Here is a 19,661-nt window from a genome sequence, read left to right as displayed (position 1 = left end):
ACGTCTAGTGTGTAGCCAACCTTACAGTTTCTCCCACTTTATGCCAGGCTACTGTTGACTGTGCTGTATCCTGGTGTCATTTATATGTAGTGTATAATGCTTGCTTTCAAATGTCATATTCCCCTGGTATTCCTTCGCCCTTCCCTTTTTTCATTCTGTACTCCATGCCCTACACTTCTGATTGAAAAAATCAATAAAAATTATTGATGACCTCACAAAAAATCCTAATACAGCAGGTACAACTCTCTTCTCATGTACGATAGTCAATCCTTTCCCACCCCCGTCCCACCTCTCCAGGCATAGCGGGTGAAAGTATCAGAGTTATGCAAATGTACATGTATGAGCCCTCTGTTCTGGGTACTTTGAAGAAATATTTTGTGTATTACATTCTACGCAAACCAAGTTTAACTCAACATCAGCCCCAAAGTGGGCTTTGAAAATGATCTAATATATTTAGTACATAGCTGCCTAACCAGTTAAGCAGCATTTCCTGATTTGCCTATTGTTATTTAAATCATCCTTAGATAGCCCAATACTGACTCACAATTTATTGCAGCCGAGTTTGTGTAGTTTTCTCGACTGTACAAAAGTCTATACATTCCCACTTTTATTTGATTGAGTCTTTCCTTACATAATTTGTCATAACCTATACCGTCTGCAGTGCTTTTCTCCTATGAATAAATGTGTAGTTGCTCATCTAAAGTTACAGGTTGATACAAGTTATAGCAGCTTTCACACATTTGACAATGCTCCAGGCACATGTTTTATTCATTTCTGAATGATTTCACTGATTCCTTGCTGTTTCCAATACCAAAAAGAAAAGGTGTCGGTACTGTGTACCATTGATCGCCATCAGCAGAAAAAGCACTGCTTATATATTTGTTGTAATACCACAGACAATACTTACATTGTTTGACTTTGCTAGCTCAAGAGGGAATATTGCTTTGTAACACACTGGCACAAAACTACACTTGTCATTAGCACCCTTTGCTAAACACCTGAAGAAATACAATGGCATCTCAACTCTTATCACAGACTGCTTGGCACAAAAACACTGTTGTTTTGTAAAAATACCCAGGTTACCCATTGTTACAGAATGTCAACTATCTATTCATTAGATGCAGCACTCAATGCCGCAAAGCACATTTGTTGCTGTTTTAGGGGCCTTTGTTATAAGCTTGATGAGAGAGTAAATTGTGAGATATAAATCACAAACCAGTCATTTTCTAACTTACATTTTATAGGCTGTGTTTGAAAAATGACAGTTAGGAGCTGATTGGTTAATAGTTTTTCTCTCACAATTTTATCGCTCATCAAGCTTTGATCATAGGCCCCTTAATCCTTAGTCAGTCTCCAGTCTTTCTTTTAAAATGTACTTTTCAGTTACAATATCCAGTTTGGGGTCAGATACTGTAGGTGCCTTTACCTCTAAACCACCATTACTTTATATCTATTGCTACCTGTTACTCTCCACAATTGCAAAATTAGTGACAGTAATTCCCAGAATGAATTATATGCACTGTGAATCACAAATGAAGTAAAAATTGGTATATTGGCATGATGCTTTAAATGTCAAAATTATTAATGTTGTAGCGATGTGCAAATCATCAGCTGACATTAGTCCATGCTGTAATAAACAGAACTCACGTGCTATGTGGCGTTAGGTAGTATGGATAAAGGATTGCTAATATATGTATATTTATTTAGTTCTAGATACATATTTGGTAAAATATTTTATTTTTCATGTTCCAATTGTTTTCAAGTTTCAAATAACACTGAAAATTATTAGGATACTGGCACATGTCGGTAGGTATCCTAAACCTACCACTATCACTCCCTCCCTGGTGCCTAAACCTAACCCCCCAGTGCCTAAACCTAACCTCCCCTTCCCGCACCCTAAACCTAACCCTCCCCCTAGTGCTTTACCCTAACCCCGCTACTTACCTTCAGAATGGCAGTGGTCGGGATGCCGGTGCCAGGATTCTGACAGATATTGGGATTCCGGTGCTTAGAATCCCCTCTGCTGGGATTGCGACCAGATCCCTGTCATATTGGTCCCTCCTCATTGTCCCATGATTTGCGGCATTATGCCGCACACCTTGTCCATTTCAACAGGAAGTGAGAGGGTTGCCTACTCTTCCAGGATTCCAAGGGATTCCCCCAAAATTTTGTGATTCTCCCAGATGTTTCGGGTGAGTAGGTAAGTATGGGATATTCCTACTCACAGTGACATAACAGTACAAAGTTCTGAAGCATGACTCCAGACTACAAATTACTAGAGATGTGCGGTTCGGTTTTCTTGAAAACTGAACACACCCGTACTTAGCGTTTCCGAGTCAAATCGAGCCTGGGCTCGGATCACTTTTGGGGTTCCAAGTAGAACAGAGTCCCGGCTCGGGTCTGCTGTAAGTTCGGAACTCAGATTTAAAAACGGAATCTGGGTTTTGGATTGCATGTAAACAGGTCCAAATTACATGATTTTAGCTGTTTTTAGCAATTTTAAAACAATCCAAAACCAAATCCGAACCAAAACACTTGAGGGTGGTTTTGCCAAAACCATAACATTTGAGGGTGGTTTTGGCAAAACCAAAAGCAAGACACAGGAGTCCACGCACATCTCTACAAATTATACACCTAACCTGAGCAAATTAACTTAAAAAAAGGAATGATATGGACCTGCTAACATTTTTAGCACTTATTACTTTTGTAAATGTTTGTATATGATGAAATGGTTACACTCCGAGCATTTTGGCCGTGTAATGTTGAATGTCTGGTACCCAAAGAAAAAACATTGCCTACCTATGATCTGACTAATGATTTGATTTTAACATCCTATTGTTACTTGCTATACTTCAGGTATGATGAAGATGACTTTTTATTAGGTCCTATTATGTTATTTTTTTAAGTACTACATAATGCCTTGAGTTGTGAATTGTGATGTATACAACCAACCCCTGAAGGAGCACAGTGCAGTCTTAAAGCTCTATTAGGAAATTGGGCCAGGCTGCACAATACCCTATATTGTAAAGCAAAAAATAACATTAGAGGACATTAGATCCTCTAACAATTCATTATTTTCCAGTATAATGTTGCATATATATCAGTAAAATGTTACATACCTGTCCAAAATTCCATGGCCTCGCAGAGATTTTATGGCTTGATCCCACATATATATAACCTGTGTCATTTAGAACATATTCTTTCCGCTCATCCTCATCTGGCATATATACACTGTCATCTAATAACATAAAAAATACATTCAGACTCATTTTTACTATACTGTTTTTAAATCAGTTACTGTCTAATGGATTGTCTTGGTTCACTGTATTGCAAAGCAAAGGTATTGTGTAGTTATAGTGTTGTTTATATAACTTATACGTATACAAATAGATAAATAATATAGTATATCTCCAAGTGAGACCTAACCGGTGTTCAAAGGTGTTGTTATTGTTTACCAGACACTTTAATGCTGGGTACACACTGGAACGATATATATCATAGCGACGAACAATATATTGTTCTATCATCGGTGGGTGGGTGTACCCATTTTGTCTGTGAACAATGTAGTTCACATACATATCTGATCGGCCCTGCAGCACAGCTGATGATGATATATCTAGCAGATATATCGTTTCATCTGGTTGTCTGTATGGCCGACCTGCCGACATGTCTCCAGTAGAAGTAATTGAATATGACAACACAAGTGGGCGGGCATAGTCAAATGACTCTGCTGGCCACACAGATCAGCCAAACGATTGGTAAGTGTGTATGCACTTACCAATCGTTATATAGGGCAGCGGGTTGGTCAGGTGTGTACCCAGTTTAAGTCATTCTGTATAAGAAAGTGCAAAACATGGTTTCGATGTTGCAAACGTATCTGCCACACTAGTGCATTCATAGGTCACATCAATATCCCAATTTTGGGAATTTTTCCAGAAAATAGACCAATATCTGCTTGCAGAATTACGGGTCCCACTGGAAATGCACTTATTGCAAAGAGTAAATATATCACTTTACAGTACAGCCGACCGCCACTTAGGGCCACCCTATAGACTTAGCTACAGTTTTAAGCTTTCTCCTAATATACTGCTTGGTAAAGTCTCCTTTATGTCTTACATTAATCCCAACAGTGTCACTTTTGTATGTTGGAATTTTTTTTTTTACATATTTCAAAAAGGGTCTAAAATGTGATTTACTGTATAACTGCAATTGGAGCAATACAATTCTTATTGAGAGTGTAGGCTGATGCTTATCTCAGAGGATGTGTAAAATTGAAGTCCTTTCCTGTGGAGAAAACAACCCGAAAAGGGGATGCGGTCATAATATCGACCGTAGGAATTGTGGCGCTCAGAATGGCAGCTCCAGAATCCCGACACCTGTCAGAATCCTGGCGCCGGCATCCGAAAGTAAGTAGCGGGGTTAGGCGGTGGGTTAGGGTTAGGCACTAGGGGAAGGCTTAGGGTTAGGCACTAAGGGGTCTATTTACTAAGCAGTGTTAGGAGACAGAGTGAAAAGTGATAAAGTGCCAGCCAATCAACTCCCAACTGTCATTTTTCAAACACAGCCTGTGAGATGACAGTTGGGAGCTGATTGGCTGGCACCTTATCACTTTCTTATCACTTTTCACTCTGTCTCCTAACACTGCTTAGTAAATAGACCCCTAAGGGTGGAAGCAGAGCCTCCCCTAATGATTAAAATAATACAAAGAAGATATTTATAACACAGATTCTGTGTCATAAATATCTGCTTTGCACTATTCTATAGTAAAAATCTGTCGGGAGGCAGTGAGAGCGCTGCCTCCCGCTGACAATAGAAAAGCAGGCGGCGGGGCGATGCCACGGCTTGAAAATGTAGGGGAAAGTGGCACTGATAGAAATGCCTCATTGACAGGGACGTGCTTTCAGCCCACATGAAAGTTTGCCGCTGTCAGTCAGACAGATGTGATTGGACAGCAGATCCAGTGATGGATCCGCTGTCATCACTAGATGAGTATGCGGTGGGGATACGGCGGAGGTGCGGGCGTTAGTGACGGCGGGACCTGGCAGAGGTGAGGACATTAGCGGCGGCGGTACCCAGCGGAGATAGCTGGACTGGCGGCAGGCCTGGATCCGAGAGGATCCAGTCCCAGCTGACTGGAGCATATAGGGCCCGCAGGGGAATGCTATAATAGAGGCCCACAAAGGGGTGTGACCAGTCACTGGAGGGGGTGTGGCCAGCTATAATGGGAATATTTTATAGCCTTCTATTTTTATATACTAAAAATATAACACTATAAAAAAATCTCTATTAGTGGGAGAGGTCAGTGATCTACTCTTGTGCATGGCAATCAGATATGTGGGTAAGTAAGTGGTGGGCATCGGGGGCCATGTAGGCAGTGCAGTTTGGTATCGAGGGTCAAGGGATAGTGCAGGTAGTGGTGAGTATGGAGGAGTTAGGAAGGTACAGCAGTGAGATAGTGTTTGGTAAGGAGGGGCCAGGAGGGTAGCGCAGATAGGTAGTGGTGAGTATGGAGGGGTCAGGGAGGTAGTGTTAAGCATGAAGGAGTCAGAGAGGTAGTAGTGAGCCACCCAGTAATCCTTGCAATGCTGGTCAGTTGTGGGTTAATGAGACCACTACACATGTACTAACATTATGCCACACTGTAGTGCCCTCCATATTATACCACAGTGTATTGCATATACTTTATACCACACTGTAGTGCCAGCCCATATTATGCCACCTGTAGTGCCCACACATTATGCCACCTGTAGTGCCCACACATTTTGTCACACTGTAGTACCCACACATTATACCACTGTAGTGCCCACACATTATGCTAAATTTAGTGCCTACACATTATGCCACCTGTAGTGCCCACACATTATGCAACCTATTGTGCGCACACATTATGTTACCTATTGTGCCCACACATTATGCCACACGATGGTGCCCCACATTATACCACACTGTAGTACCCCCAAATTATGCCACCTGTAGTGCACACACATTAAGCCACCTGTAGTACCCACACTTTATGCCACACTGTAGTGCCCACTCATAATGCTACCTGTAGTGCCCACACATGCCACCTACAGTGCCCACATTATGCTACAGTGTAGTGCCAACACATTATGCTACTCTGTATTGCCCAAACATTATGCCACACTGTAGTGCCCTCCATATTATACCACAGTGTATTGCATTTACTTTATACCACACTGTAGTGCCAGCCCACATTATGCCACTGTAGGTCCCACACATTATGCCACACTGTAGTACCCACACATTTTACCACTGTAGTGCCCACACATTATGCTACCTGTAGTGCCCACATATTATGTCACACAGTAGTACCCACACATTATACCACTGTAGTGCACACACATTATGCCACCTTTAGTGCCCACACATTATGCTACCTATTGTGCCAACAGATTATGCCACACTACAGTGCCCACACATTATGCCACCTGTAGTGCCCACACATAATGCCACCTGTAGTGCCCACATTATGCTGCACTGTAGTTCCAATGCATTATGCTACCTGTAGTGTCCCCACATTATACCACTCTGTATTGCCCACACATTAGGCTACACTGTATTGTCCACACATTATGCTACACTGTAGTGCCCACACATATGCCACACTGTAGTGTGTGCACATAATGCCACCTGTAGTGCCCCCCACATTATGCCACACTATAGTGCCCACACATTATGCCACACTATAGTGCCCCCACATTAAGCCACACTTTAGTGCTCACACATAATGCCACCCGTAGCACCCACACATTATGCCACCTGTAGCGCCCACACATTCTGCTACACTTTAGTGCCAACACATTATGCCATCTGTAGTGCCCACACAATATGCTACACTGTAGTGCCCACACAATGTACTCACCAGAAGCACAGAAGCCTCAGGCAGCCGGCAGAGCAGCCAGCAGAGCAGCAGCCTCACAATGAGTCACACCCATAAGGCTGCACTGCTGCTTGGTTAGTGGAGCATATGATGGGCTCATCCAATCAGAGCTCAGCACATGCTCCTCTGACCCCTTTGCAGAGACTACTGAAATTTATTATCCAGTAGTGCACCGGAGTGTTGAGTCTGACAGCAGTGTGTGTGTAGCTGCCAGCCGCTTCAGTCACAGCTTTGATGACTGCCCGGCAAGCAGCTGCACTGCACCTACTATAAACGAATTGCAACATAGGACACGCCCTCCTGCGATAGAGGGCATGACTACATATCACCAGGGCCCACCAGGGATTTCACCGAATTCCCAGCAGCCCAGTCTGAGCCTGCCTCCCACGTCACCAGGGGCATAACACTGGGCTTTCAGACCAGTGCTGGTAGTTGCTTGAGCGGGGGGGACCCATTTTATTTTTTTTAAATCCCCACTTTACTAGGAATTCCAGCCCTGGGCTGACTAGTTTAAGGGGGGTTAATGTGATGGCAGGGAGAACCCACACTGAGTGTACCCCCTGCTATGGCATTAGCCTCTTGACTGGTTCAGACTGGTGCTGGTTACTGTTATATAGGGGGAACCCTATGCTGGATTTTATTTTGTTATAAGGGGGGAGGTGTTAATCAGCCAGTGCTTCCCATGCCATTGACATCACTGCACATCACTGGGTTAGGGGTAGGGAGAGGGGGAGGGTTAGGATACCGACCGACAGGTTTCGGTATCCTAACACTATCGGGATACCAGCGTTGGGATTCTGACCGCCGGCATCCTGCACCCAACCAGGAGAAAAGTACTCCGCAACCTATGCAAGGTGCAGTTCATCTTGTACCCAGCTAGGATCATCTCTTATTCACAAAGCTCCTCCCACAGAGTGGCTCCACCGACATTGACATCTTGAAACACACAACAATGAGCTACCCTGTAAAAACAAATGCATTTACACAAATATTGGAGCACTGTCCTCTCTGGGAGGTGCTTGCCTTCCACTTTCATAAATTACTTTAGTATTCTAATGAGTTTTCATGACTCTTCACAATGCTCTAAATCCATTAATAGGTTGCATGGTACAGTTTATTTTGCTTTATAAGTGAGTGAGTTTGAGTTCTTAGTACCTGTTCTCCAGGGGTGTATCTAGGGATCTGAGCGCCCCTGGCAAAGTAATGGACTAGCGCCCCCCATAATTTCAGCAAGTGCCGCCCAGTAGTAGTCCCCCCTATGCAGTGCCCACAGTAGTAGTCCCCCTATACAGTGCCCCCAGTAGTAGTCCCCCTATACAGTTCCCCCAGTAGTAGTCCCCCATAAACAGTGCCCCCAGTAGTAGTACCCCATACAGTGCCCCAGTAGTAGTCCCCCTATACAATGCTCCCAGTTGTAGTCCCCTATACAATGCCCCCAGTAGTAGTCCCCCTATACAGTGCTCCCAGTAATAGTCCCCTATACAGTGCCCCAGTAGTAGTCCCCCCTATACAGTGCCCCCAGTAGTAGTCCTTCTATACAGTGCCCCCAGTAGTAGTCCCCCTATACAGTGCCCCCAGTAGTAGTCCCCCTATACAGTGCCCCCAGTAGTAGTCCCCCATATACAGTGCCCCCAGTAGTAGTCCCCGTATGCAGTGCCCATAATAGTAGTCCCCCTTATGCGTTGTCCCCGGTAGTAGTCCCCCCTATACAGTGCCCCCAGTAGTGGCCATCCCCCCATAACGTGCCCCCAGTAGCGGCCCACAATACAGTGCCCCAGTGGTGTCCATCCTCCCCATAACATGATGTCTTGACGTCTCTCGTCTCTCCCATAACTCGCTGTTGGGGGAGCCTGAAGACGGAGCTGGCAGCTATGTGTGTTTGTTACTATGTAGGGCAGACATCTATCACTGCGGTCTGCCCTACACTTGGGGCCCTGGGGACTAGCAGGGTAGTCCACCCATTGGCTGCTGGTGGCACTGCCGGATGGCGCCCCCCCTTTGGCCGGCGCCCCTGGCGAGTGCCATCCTGGCCAATGGGTAGATACGCCCCTGCTGTTCTCATTTTGTTTATTATATAAAATTAGATTCATGGAGGAAAATTTTACATTATGATCAAGTTGAGTGTGAGCTGATGTAGTGCCCAATGCCCACCCACAGTGAATTCAGCATTACATGTAGGTGTACATGATCAGTGGCAAATTGGTTATGTACATAATAGTAACGGTACATAAGTTTGTCCTACCTTAACCAAGAACAGAAGGATGAGAATATTTTACCTTTACACCAAGGGTTACACAGGACGTAAATGGGACAATCTCCTGCCATGTAAACGAGTCCTCTTCCTGTTGTTACACTTAGATAGTATTTTCCAATAATTGCATTGGCAGGAATATTGACAGCTATTATATACTAAAAAAAAAACAACAATAATTATTATTTTGCTGTAAATGTAAAAAGATATATAGTGGAGGTCTAGTTTGACTGAAGGGACTTAGGGGTCTATTTACTAAGCAGTGTTAGGTTACAGAGTGAAAAGTGATAAGGTGCCAGCCAATCAGCTCCCAACTGTAATTTTTTCAAACACAGCCTGTGAGATGACAGTTGGGAGCTGATTGGCTGGCACCTTATCACTTTCTTATCACTTTTCACTCTGGGCCTGATTCAGAGCCGGACGCAATCAGCCGTTTTCCCGCAGTAGGTACGACCGTCCAAATGTCAAACCAAGCGCTCGCATGGGTGGTCGCTCGTAGCGAGTCTTCCGCCTCATATTTCCACAACCCCTCCTCTAGCTAACGAGCGTCCGAAATAGCGAGCGCACTACTCGTTTTTGGATGAAGTGTTCACTCGCACAAGTACGACCGGAAGTAGGCCTGTCATTTGTCAATTGCCTTGTTTCTCCTTCATTAAACATCCGTAAATCGATTGGTGGCAATCATTACCTTAATTGACTTAATTGTTGGTCGAAAGTTTTCAATCTTGTTTCTTTTTTGAATGTCAATAAACTTTATTGTTTGTTTTGTGTTAATTTTGGTCCGTAGAATCCGTCCGCTTTTAACGGCAAACTTGTTTTTTTTCAATCCAAAGGCAGTTTGTTTGCTTTTTTAATAGTTTTTATTTTGGTTTATAATTTTGAAATTGTTTTATTTCCGGCTTGTTGCTAACGCATCTAAATGCAGCAAGCCAATCATAAGTCACAATATATTTTTAGGGGTTGTTCACATGACTCACACATTAACCAATAGAATTCTTCATGTTATTTATGAAAGTACATTAGCCAATCAAAATTTAGGGGTCCCTGTAATAAAACTGATTTGTGTAAAAAAAACAAAACCATTGCCATTATGAGAGCCAGTGCTTTTACACGGCGTGAGCTGCTGCTGCTCACTGAAGTGCTGGATCGCAGAATTACCAACATGCCGCCCCCCGTCACCAATCAACGCAAGCGCCGGGCGGAGGTGCGGCGCAGGCTGCGGGCCATGGGATTTACGAGGACCATCGGCCAATTAGAACGCCGGTGGTCGGATTTATGACGCTGGTCCCCACACCTGCTTGCGCATCTTCGGATGAGGATCCTCCGGCGTAAGTGGATATTTGAAATTTATATATCTATGACAATCTGTTGTTACTTTTTGTCTTTGCTAATGTAATTTTGCATTAATGCGTGTGCATGTGTGCAGTATGCGTTTTTTTCGGGCTAAATGAGACCTTGTTAATGTTTTTTTTTTTAAATTAATATTTTCTTTTGGGTTAATGTTTTACATTTAAAATGTTTTTTGGTATACATATTTGCTAATATTACAAACTATACATCATTTAGGTCAGGAGCGGATCCAGAGACAGAGTCGGAGGCCTGCCCGACCCCTCTCCCCAACTCCCACCATCTCCTCCCCTGCCCACTCCTCCCAAATTTTGCCACCCTCCCCTGACCTGGTCATCCCTATTTCCCCTCCCTCTCCTGCTCCCCAAATCCAAATAATCCCTTCCTCCCCTGTCCTACCCATCCACAGTCCCACACCCTCCCCTGATGCACCCACTCCTGAATCCAACCCCTCCCCTTTGTCCCCCCCGGACATTTTGCCACCTTCTTTGCCCATCCACTGGCCCACTTCGGAGGAAGAGGATTTTTAAAATAGTTTTTTTTTAAGTTTTTGGGAGTTTGTTAGTTAGTTTCATTGTGCTTTTTTAACTAAAATCAATATACAAATTGTGTAAGGATTATTTAAGATCCCAAAGTGATTGTTCAAACCACTATTCTCATGTTCATGTTTTGTTATTTTTTTTTTGGTGCCAATTGGTAATTTAGGCAAATTTATCTTACCACTATAGTTTAGCACCAAAATTAGCATGGTATGTAAACTTTATTTAAGTGTAAATCATACTGTTTTTCTTGTATGTTTTTCTTAAAAAATTCACATTTAATTAAAACTCATATTGTCTTTCTACAGACCCAAGGAGGCAGGATCAAGCAATTTTGGGCCAGATAATGGTGATGAGGGACATTTGGTCCAGCTGCTGGTCGCAATGGACCATTTAATTGTGTTTTTGAGAAATTAATTTATTATGTTATTATGTTTTGTTAATAAAAGCTGTTTCTTTAAACAAATCTCATTTATTGACTCCAAAATTAGCTCACAAGGTCAATAATTTATTTTTTTTGGTAAACATTTGGGTTTATGGAATTTGCATATGAAAATGCAAACAATGTGGTACACTAAATTTTTGGAGTAAGTATTCTTTAAAATTTTAACTTTAAAAAACAAAGAGTGGTTTCCAAGACTTTAAAGACATATTTGGAAATTCCAATAATTGGGCCAATTGACATTAACTCCATAATGTTTTTCTAAAATACCCTTATGCAATTATTTAATTTATTCAAAATTATCCATGCAACTCCCAAAATAGGAAAATAAATACGAAAAAAGGTAGGCCAAACTATGCAAACATGTTGTTAATTGTTATGTTGTTTTTAAAATTGTTTGGAAAAAAATTTAAAATAAAATAAAAAAAACACTTGTAAATTAAGTTAAAAGGTACTGTCCATTTGCTGGTTTTTCATGTAAAAAAAATGAATAATTTTAAAATTTGTTTATTATACAATATCTCACAATAAAAACCAAATACACACAAAGATTGTAAACAAAAAATCAAGAACTGGTTGAAGATGGTGCATGCCAACATGTTGTCCAAAAATCAGGTAAGAAACACATTTGTCCAGGTGTAAAGGTCATTTGTGAGTCATTAATGTCACAGGCGAGCATTTTCAGGAAGTAAGAAGGTTGTTGTTTGGATTTTGCACAAAAAAAAAAGTTAAAATTCGAAACATAGGATAGTAAACACACATAATTTTCAGTCTTCACAATGTCAACAAATCTAAAACCAAGGAAATTCAAATACCTTAAAAAGCGTGAAACAACCTCATCATGTATGGCCCCCCCTGACACTCTCCTCCGACCAACCTCAGGGGGGCCATCCTCAGGCAAGGCATCCTCTGGCTGCATTGGGACACCACTCCTTATGGCGATGTTGTGAAATATCCCACACAGGACCACAATTTTGGAAACCATAGCCGGCAAATACATGAGGTCGCCACCAGAGCGGTGGAGGCATCGAAATCGGCCTTTTAAAAGGCCAATACAATGCTCCACCACCTGCCTGGTGGCAGTAAGTGCAGAATTATATTGAGTTTGTGGCCCTGGTGTAGGAACCTAATACGGAGTGAGCAGCCAGGGCGTGCAAGGGTAACCACTGTCTCCTGTGAAAATAAAAAAAACATTCAGTACCATTTCTAAGTCAACAGTGTTTAGTTTAAAAATTAGGGGTACCACTTACCCAGAAGCTACGCGTCACCAGCTTGTAGGTTGTTTAATTTGTGCCAAAGCCCTGATTGCCGGATGACAAATGATTCATGTGCACTTCCTGGAAATTTGGCATTCAGGGACAGGATCTGGAGGGAGGCATCACATACCGCCATCACATTCATTGAATGGAAATGTTTGCGGTTCCTAAATATGGCCTCCAGCGCTGCTGGAGGCTGAAGTGGTATGTGAGTGCCGTCCACAACCCCTATGATGTGTGGGAAGCCTGCAATTTCGAAAAATTTCTGCTTCACCACATTAAGGGAACCCATATCCAATGGCATATTAATAAAATGATGGAGGTGCTTAAAGAGTGCATCCATTACCGCCCTCAGGATCCTTGAAAAGGAGGATTGGGAAATGCCTGCAACGATCCCAACTGTGGTCTGGAAGGATCCTGAGGTGCAAAAATGTAACACCGACATTAACTGCGTAAGTGGTGGTATTGCTGTTGGATTGTTAATTTGCCTTTCAAGATCACTCTCTATTAATGAAAGAGTGTCTAGGATGATTTGGGGTGGTAGGCGATACAGCCGTAAAACCACATCATCAGGCATTCCAAAAAGGGTGACATGTGTTCTAAATATCTGGGGCCTTGCACGCCTACTATGCCTAGGAGGATGTTCAGGTTGGTCGGGGTCGTGGACCATCGCCACTATAATTCGCCCAACATCAATATGAAATGTTAGACAATATAGTTATTTTTACAACATTTAAAAATAAGAAAATATACTTATCTTTTTTACACATTAAGAAGAATCTTACAGGGTTAGGCAGTGACATCTTGAAGTAAACCTACGAATTAGATTTAACATTAAAAAAAAAAATTTAAATTACCACAAAATAAAGATAGGCTAAGGCAAAAATATAAAGAATGCATGCACTACACAGATGATGTTAGTGTATGTGTTTATTCGAATAATCCAATGTACGCTAACGCCACAGACAGGAGATGTGCAAAATATACACAATAGAGGATGCAAAATACTGCTAAATGGTACGCTAACGCCACAGACAGGAGATGTGCAAAATATACGTAACAGAGGATACAAAATACCGCTAAATGGTACGCTAACGCCACAGACAGGAGATATGCAAAATATACACAATAGAGGATACAAAATACTGCTAAATGGTACGCTAATGCCACAGACAGGAGATGTGCAAAATATATGCAAGACATTTCGCATTTTTGATGGCCAAATAATCATTTGGGAAAAAAAAAAAATGCATAGTGAGACCCCTAAAAAAAAATGATAAATGTTAACAATAAACAGGGTCTAATGTATGTCAATAAACACTTACCATACAAAGACGATCCCGAAAATATAAACGCAGTCCACAAGACGAAAGGAGAGGAAAAAAAAAAAAACATAAAAAAAACCCAAAAAAACTTTAAAGCACCCCAAAAAGCGACCCACCAAACTTACCTCAACACCAAAAAAAAGACTTAGTAAAAAAACGCAAAAATGTGAAAAAAAAAACAATCGACAACTCGCACCAAATCCAAACAACAACTTCACAAACCACTACTCCGCACCTATAACAACCTCCAACCACTTCAATCAACCCACCCCGAAAGAAGGCCACAAAAAAGCCTTAAATAGACCTAACTTTCCCGCTCAAATCAATGACGCACAATAGATGCGCTCGTATAATGCACTCGCATCTATAAAAACGTCACGAGAGGCCACAATGGGTCTGCTGAATTCAAGGGTTTAATCATGTCCACTGAACAGCAGCAAAGCCAAAATCCAGGATCGAACAGTAAGTACAAACAATAAAATAATTATTGTTTTATTTTTTGTAAGGTGTTGAGACTGACAATGAGGAGGCTGCGGGGCCTAGCACCCAGGTCAGGGCCAAACGAAAAAGGCAGCCACAATTCACAAGAAAGGAGATAGAGGCTTTGGTGCAAAAGTGCGTGGATAACCTGGCACAGGCACCCCGAAATATGGGTGCAAGCCAGAGATGGAAACTGTGGGAGGAAATAGCCAGTACTGTCAATGGTGTTGGTGATTTTGTCCGTTCAAACAAAGAAGTCAAACGCCGGTACGTAAATGCTGTAACCTATTTCCACAATTCTAAAAACTTAGTTAAAAAACTAAACATACATTTTTAAACAACAGATGGAGCGACTTCAAATATCGGCTCAAACAAAAACTGGCTGATAGGGCTAGGCATGCAGGGGGGACAGGTGGTGGGCCAACCCCTGTGTCATTGGAGTTAACCGATTTGAGGAACTGGCACAGGGGTGTGTGCAGGAAGAGGAGGTGTTTGGCATGTCCAACATGGACACAGACGTGCCAGACTTTGCGGCTCCACATGTTGCTGCAGGTAATTTAGTTAAAAATGTTTGAACAACTTGTTTAAATACAAAGACAAATGTACTAATATTTTTATGATCTCTCTGTTTCATACAGGCACAGAAGAGGACGAGTCTGGTCCAGAACTGAGGTTTGGCCGCAGTAGATCTGCTGGCTCTGCAGGGGAGGAAGCAGTATTTCCAGCTGGGGACCCTGTTCCCCTCGCAGGCAGTGGCCCTTCTCACAGATCTCAATGATAAAACGGATAAAAACACCGAGATTCTGATGAGGATGGACGCCAATCTGCTACGGGTGGCGGACGCCCTGGAGGCAAATGCTGTGGCCAATGTCAGAATAGCTAATGCCCTGGAGCAGCTCGTCCACCTGCGCATGTTGGAGCCGGCCTACCTTCCTGCCGGAACATCAGGGCCCTCCACCTCTGGCGCAACATCGGCCATCCCTCCAAGTGTGCCTAGCCCTATGCTTAGCCCAGGGGAAACACCAGCTACCTCTGCCCAGGCACGCCGTACAACCAGACAGACAAAATCATGCTCCCTCCAACATCAATCCAAGCGGGGGAGAAGGCGTTGACAGCACTGGCTAATTTCCCCAAATTCCATCTTGGTGTATGCCCCATATTTTTGCTACACCAAACCTCCCTCTCCTTTCTTGTGAATTGTTTTTATTTTTACATTAATTTATTTTTGGGATGTAAAATAAAAAAAAAATTGGCTGAAAAAAAAGCCACATTTGTAAAAAAATGTCAACATTTAATTTTGGAAAAATAACAATCCCTTCAAAAAAAAAATGTGTGTCAAAATCATTAGCAAATGGCTAAAAGGGACTGGAACAAAGATACTTAAATACATAACAAAGGTCATATACTTAAAAAAATGTTTCCATCCAAAAAACATAAGGTAACAGGTAGGTAAACAATAACACAAGCAAAGTAATTAGTAGCTGATTGTCTTTCTGTATTGTCACCAAAATGTAAACAAAAATTTTACCTTTCCAAAAAATGTGTTGGGCTTTTAAAAAAAAAAAAAAAAAAAATGACAACAACATGCGTAGGGAATAGAGCCAAAAAAAAAAAACATTTTTACCTTTATTTTAAAATTTATTTTGTGATTGCTGTGATTACAAAACACAAACAAATAGGAACACAACATGCGTTCCAAATTTAGCTAATAAATCATGGCCATTGAAAATCACCTTTTCGCAAGTGATCCAATTATTAGGTGATTGGTCTTGTGCCTTGTAAAGGAGAATAGCAAAACATTGATTCGCTAAGGGAGCTACGAAGAGACCATCATCTTTGCGAGATCCAATACCCTACCACAAGCTGAATGAGCAGTCATAATGAAAACTGGATCACACAGTGACGTCTCCAAAATAACGTCCAAATTGGACGTTCGCACAAGATAATACATGTACGCCCAAAAAACGGCTTGCCACGCCTGCGTTTTCTCATCTCCACCCCTGTTACCACCCATAAACAGAACATTCTGTCAATCAAATGACATAGGTCACTTCCTGTTCGCTGTGTATACGAGCGAACGATAAATGACCGGAATGATCCGGCCGCACATGCGCAATGAGAACCGGACGCATGCGTGGTTTAAAACAATCGAATGCGTACGAGCGAACGGCTGATTGCGTCCGGCTCTGAATCAGGCCCTCTGTCTCCTAACACTGCTTAGTAAATAGAGCCCCCAGACATCAATTGGCTGATTTCCCTGATTTACTGATGCGTGATTAAATTTGTTTATTCCCAATCTCTGATAATACGATCATTTTTGGGTCGGAATCTGCAAATTGAGATTTTCCAACATGTTGGATTGTGCCTTGTTTACATAATCTATTGGCAAAATGGAGCATTGTGACGATAATTGTTGATGTATTGGCTCTATTAGTCATTAACTAACTGAATTTAAATGATTTGTAATTGCAGTCTTTTCAGATATTTTCCTTAGAAACAATACAATTTATACAGTATAGCTGCTGAAGGAACATGACATGAGATCATCCTAGTGAAAATCTCATTTATTTATAATGTAGCAATATGAAATATTATGCAGCGTAAAGGTTCTTTGTCCCAATCTAGAGCAGAAAGATTAGTTCACATTTGCAGACACTTTGGCCAAAATGTACTAAGCGGTGGATTCTGAATCCCGGTGGTTTGGTGGTGGTTTTTCTATCCGCAAATCTACGAAGGCAAAAATCGCCGAAGTTTAGAACCCACCGTCAAACTGCCACCAAACTGCCGAGGTTTAGAACCCGCCGCTTAGTAAATTTTGCCCTTTTTTTACTAAATATGCTAAAATCTATGAGTTTTTCCATAAATAATTAGCGCACAAAACAAATGTTGGATTAAAACTGTACAAATTACTAACAGTTGCAATCACCTCATTACAGTTATTCTGTCGGATTGCAGCACTCCAGTTGTTGGTGAGGCATGAAGGACTCAGCTCAAAAAGCACAAGTGTTCCATTCGATTTCATTGGACGATGGCCTAAAATGAATGCATGGAATATAGTTAATGAGGACTAATTGAGGAAGGATCTTCAAGATTTACATTCCTATATTAAATCCGTTAGGGGCCCATTTATCAATAATTGCAAGTTGCAATCGCTAATTATCTGTCCGTATCACCAGTTGAACAAAATGAGCTTAAGATATCTCAAATTTTTCCTTTTTAATTGCTTTTATAAATAGAGCTGTTACTTAATTATGCTTTAAACACACAGAAGCAGCTCTTTCTGAGTGCTATAAGGACAGAATCACCATAGTTGCCAATAGTGATTGCATGTGGAAATATTTGTTCTTAGGAATGTTCCTACTGTTCAATATTGACCAACAGTAAAATGAAACTCCTTGTTTTCTGCATGTAAGGTGCAGTTCTTGTCATCTACCTATTCAGAGAGCTTTCGTTTAATTAATATTATTTTTTTTTAAAAGGATTATTTAAAATTCGGTCAATTTGACATGATGAGGACTGAAGTGATCTGTTGTCTGCAGAGAGAGAATGCTACTTGGCATGCATAGAAGCACCAGCTCTGCCTGCATCTAGCTTTACCTGCATATCACTAAATACATAGTAATTAAAATCTGGCTTCCATGCATCTAAAACACATGAAAACTGCAGATTTGAGAACTAGCCTTAAACCAATATGAATTCTTAGATTTCTTCAACACGGCCTGGGGTATTAGTCAAGATAGAAACATAGAATTTGACGGCAGATAAGAACCACTTGGCCCATCTAATCTGCCCAGGTATACCCCTGTGTCACAATATTTAACACCAGTAGCTGATGTTATGAATTCATACTCTCACAAATATTGGTGCATCACACAGAAGGGGCCTCCATTGTCTGTAAGTGACGAATGCTGGTTATAATCTCATCTCAGTTAACCACACAATTGGCCGATGTTTTAAGTCTGCACATATGTCCCAGTCACACAGAGGTTGTGTCCCGATTGTTAGCGCTCAGAGAGGCAGAACAGAATCGGACGCACAGTCTGTGGAATTCGGTGGGCATTCCTGGGCGGTAACGGGGGTGGCTGAGCAGATGCGAGTGTGGCGCTGTAAGCGGCTGCATCCAAAGCTGCACAACCGCTCACACATGATGCCATACTCGGACGAAGATACTGCACCTGTCAAAGGGCTGGTGCAAGTTTCAGTGGTGCATCCGATGGTGCATCTAAAGACGCACCGAGACGGAACTGTACGGCTGCAAGACGCTACAAGTGGGCTTCTTAGTATTAATTAAATCAGCTGCGGCATTAGCATAAAGATGGAGGAGACATATCAAAAGATGGCAGCCGTGGCCGCATCTGCGTGCGATTCAGAATCAGCCTCTTAACGTCAATAACCATCAGTTGTATTAAGATGAATGATTACCAGTAGTGAACTGCAACATTATTTTATCCTTCTTGGTCACTTCCCTGCTAAAGGAAACCTTAAGAGAGAACTCCTGCCCTCGTCTCAGAATTAGGTGTGGGCTGTCAAACTCAGCCGTGTTGTGGTGACAGGCATTCTCCTGCTTCAGGAAGTCTACCTTTGTGGTTCTTAGTGCCATTTCTGGGAGACAAAATAGAAACAGATATAAGTATACTTATATACTTCAGGAAGCCTACTGTAAGTGAGGTCTAGAATTTATAAACAGCAACTAAGTTTTTTTTAGAGGACAGCTGAGTAAAATATTTGTATCCATTACTATAAATTCTATTATACAGATGGAACAGAAAAACACCAGGACTAATATATAATATTTAGAGATGTGTGCGGACCCTCGTGTTTTGCTTTTGGCAAAACCACCCTTAAATGTTATGGTTTTGGATTTGGAAAAACCACCCTCAAGTGTTTTGTTTCGGTTTTGGATTTCTGTAAAAAATTTATAAAAACAGCTAAAGTCATGTAAATTGGACCTGTTTGTGTTCCTATACTATTATTAACATCAAAAAAAGTAATTCCCAGTTAATTTTGACCACCTCATAGCACCTGAAATCACAAGGGAGGGACTAACATGCAATCAAAACCACATGGGATCTGCTTTTTAGATCAGAGATCTGACTTGCAGAAAGACCTGAGCCGGAGGT

General features: G+C 41.9%; 1 protein-coding gene across 1 annotated transcript in view; it reads right to left on the bottom strand.

Moving 5' to 3' along the window:
- TGM4 (transglutaminase 4) overlaps positions 1-19,141 on the bottom strand; it is a 66,116-nt gene extending 46,975 nt beyond the window's left edge. Inside the window, exons 1-4 of the mRNA XM_088463920.1 lie at positions 18,964-19,141; positions 17,468-17,574; positions 9,178-9,310; positions 3,120-3,238 (exon numbers count right to left, since the gene is read on the bottom strand). Of these exons, the coding sequence (XP_088320046.1) occupies positions 3,120-3,238; positions 9,178-9,310; positions 17,468-17,574; positions 18,964-19,141 (537 nt within the window). The remainder of the gene's footprint in view (positions 1-3,119; positions 3,239-9,177; positions 9,311-17,467; positions 17,575-18,963) is intronic.
- Positions 19,142-19,661: the final 520 nt, after the last annotated feature.

The sequence above is a fragment of the Taudactylus pleione genome, unplaced genomic scaffold (assembly GCF_031769625.1).
Source record: "Taudactylus pleione unplaced genomic scaffold, aTauple2 ptg000053l, whole genome shotgun sequence".
Taxonomy (NCBI): domain Eukaryota; kingdom Metazoa; phylum Chordata; class Amphibia; order Anura; family Myobatrachidae; genus Taudactylus; species Taudactylus pleione.
This window is presented reverse-complemented; position numbering and strand designations above follow the sequence as displayed.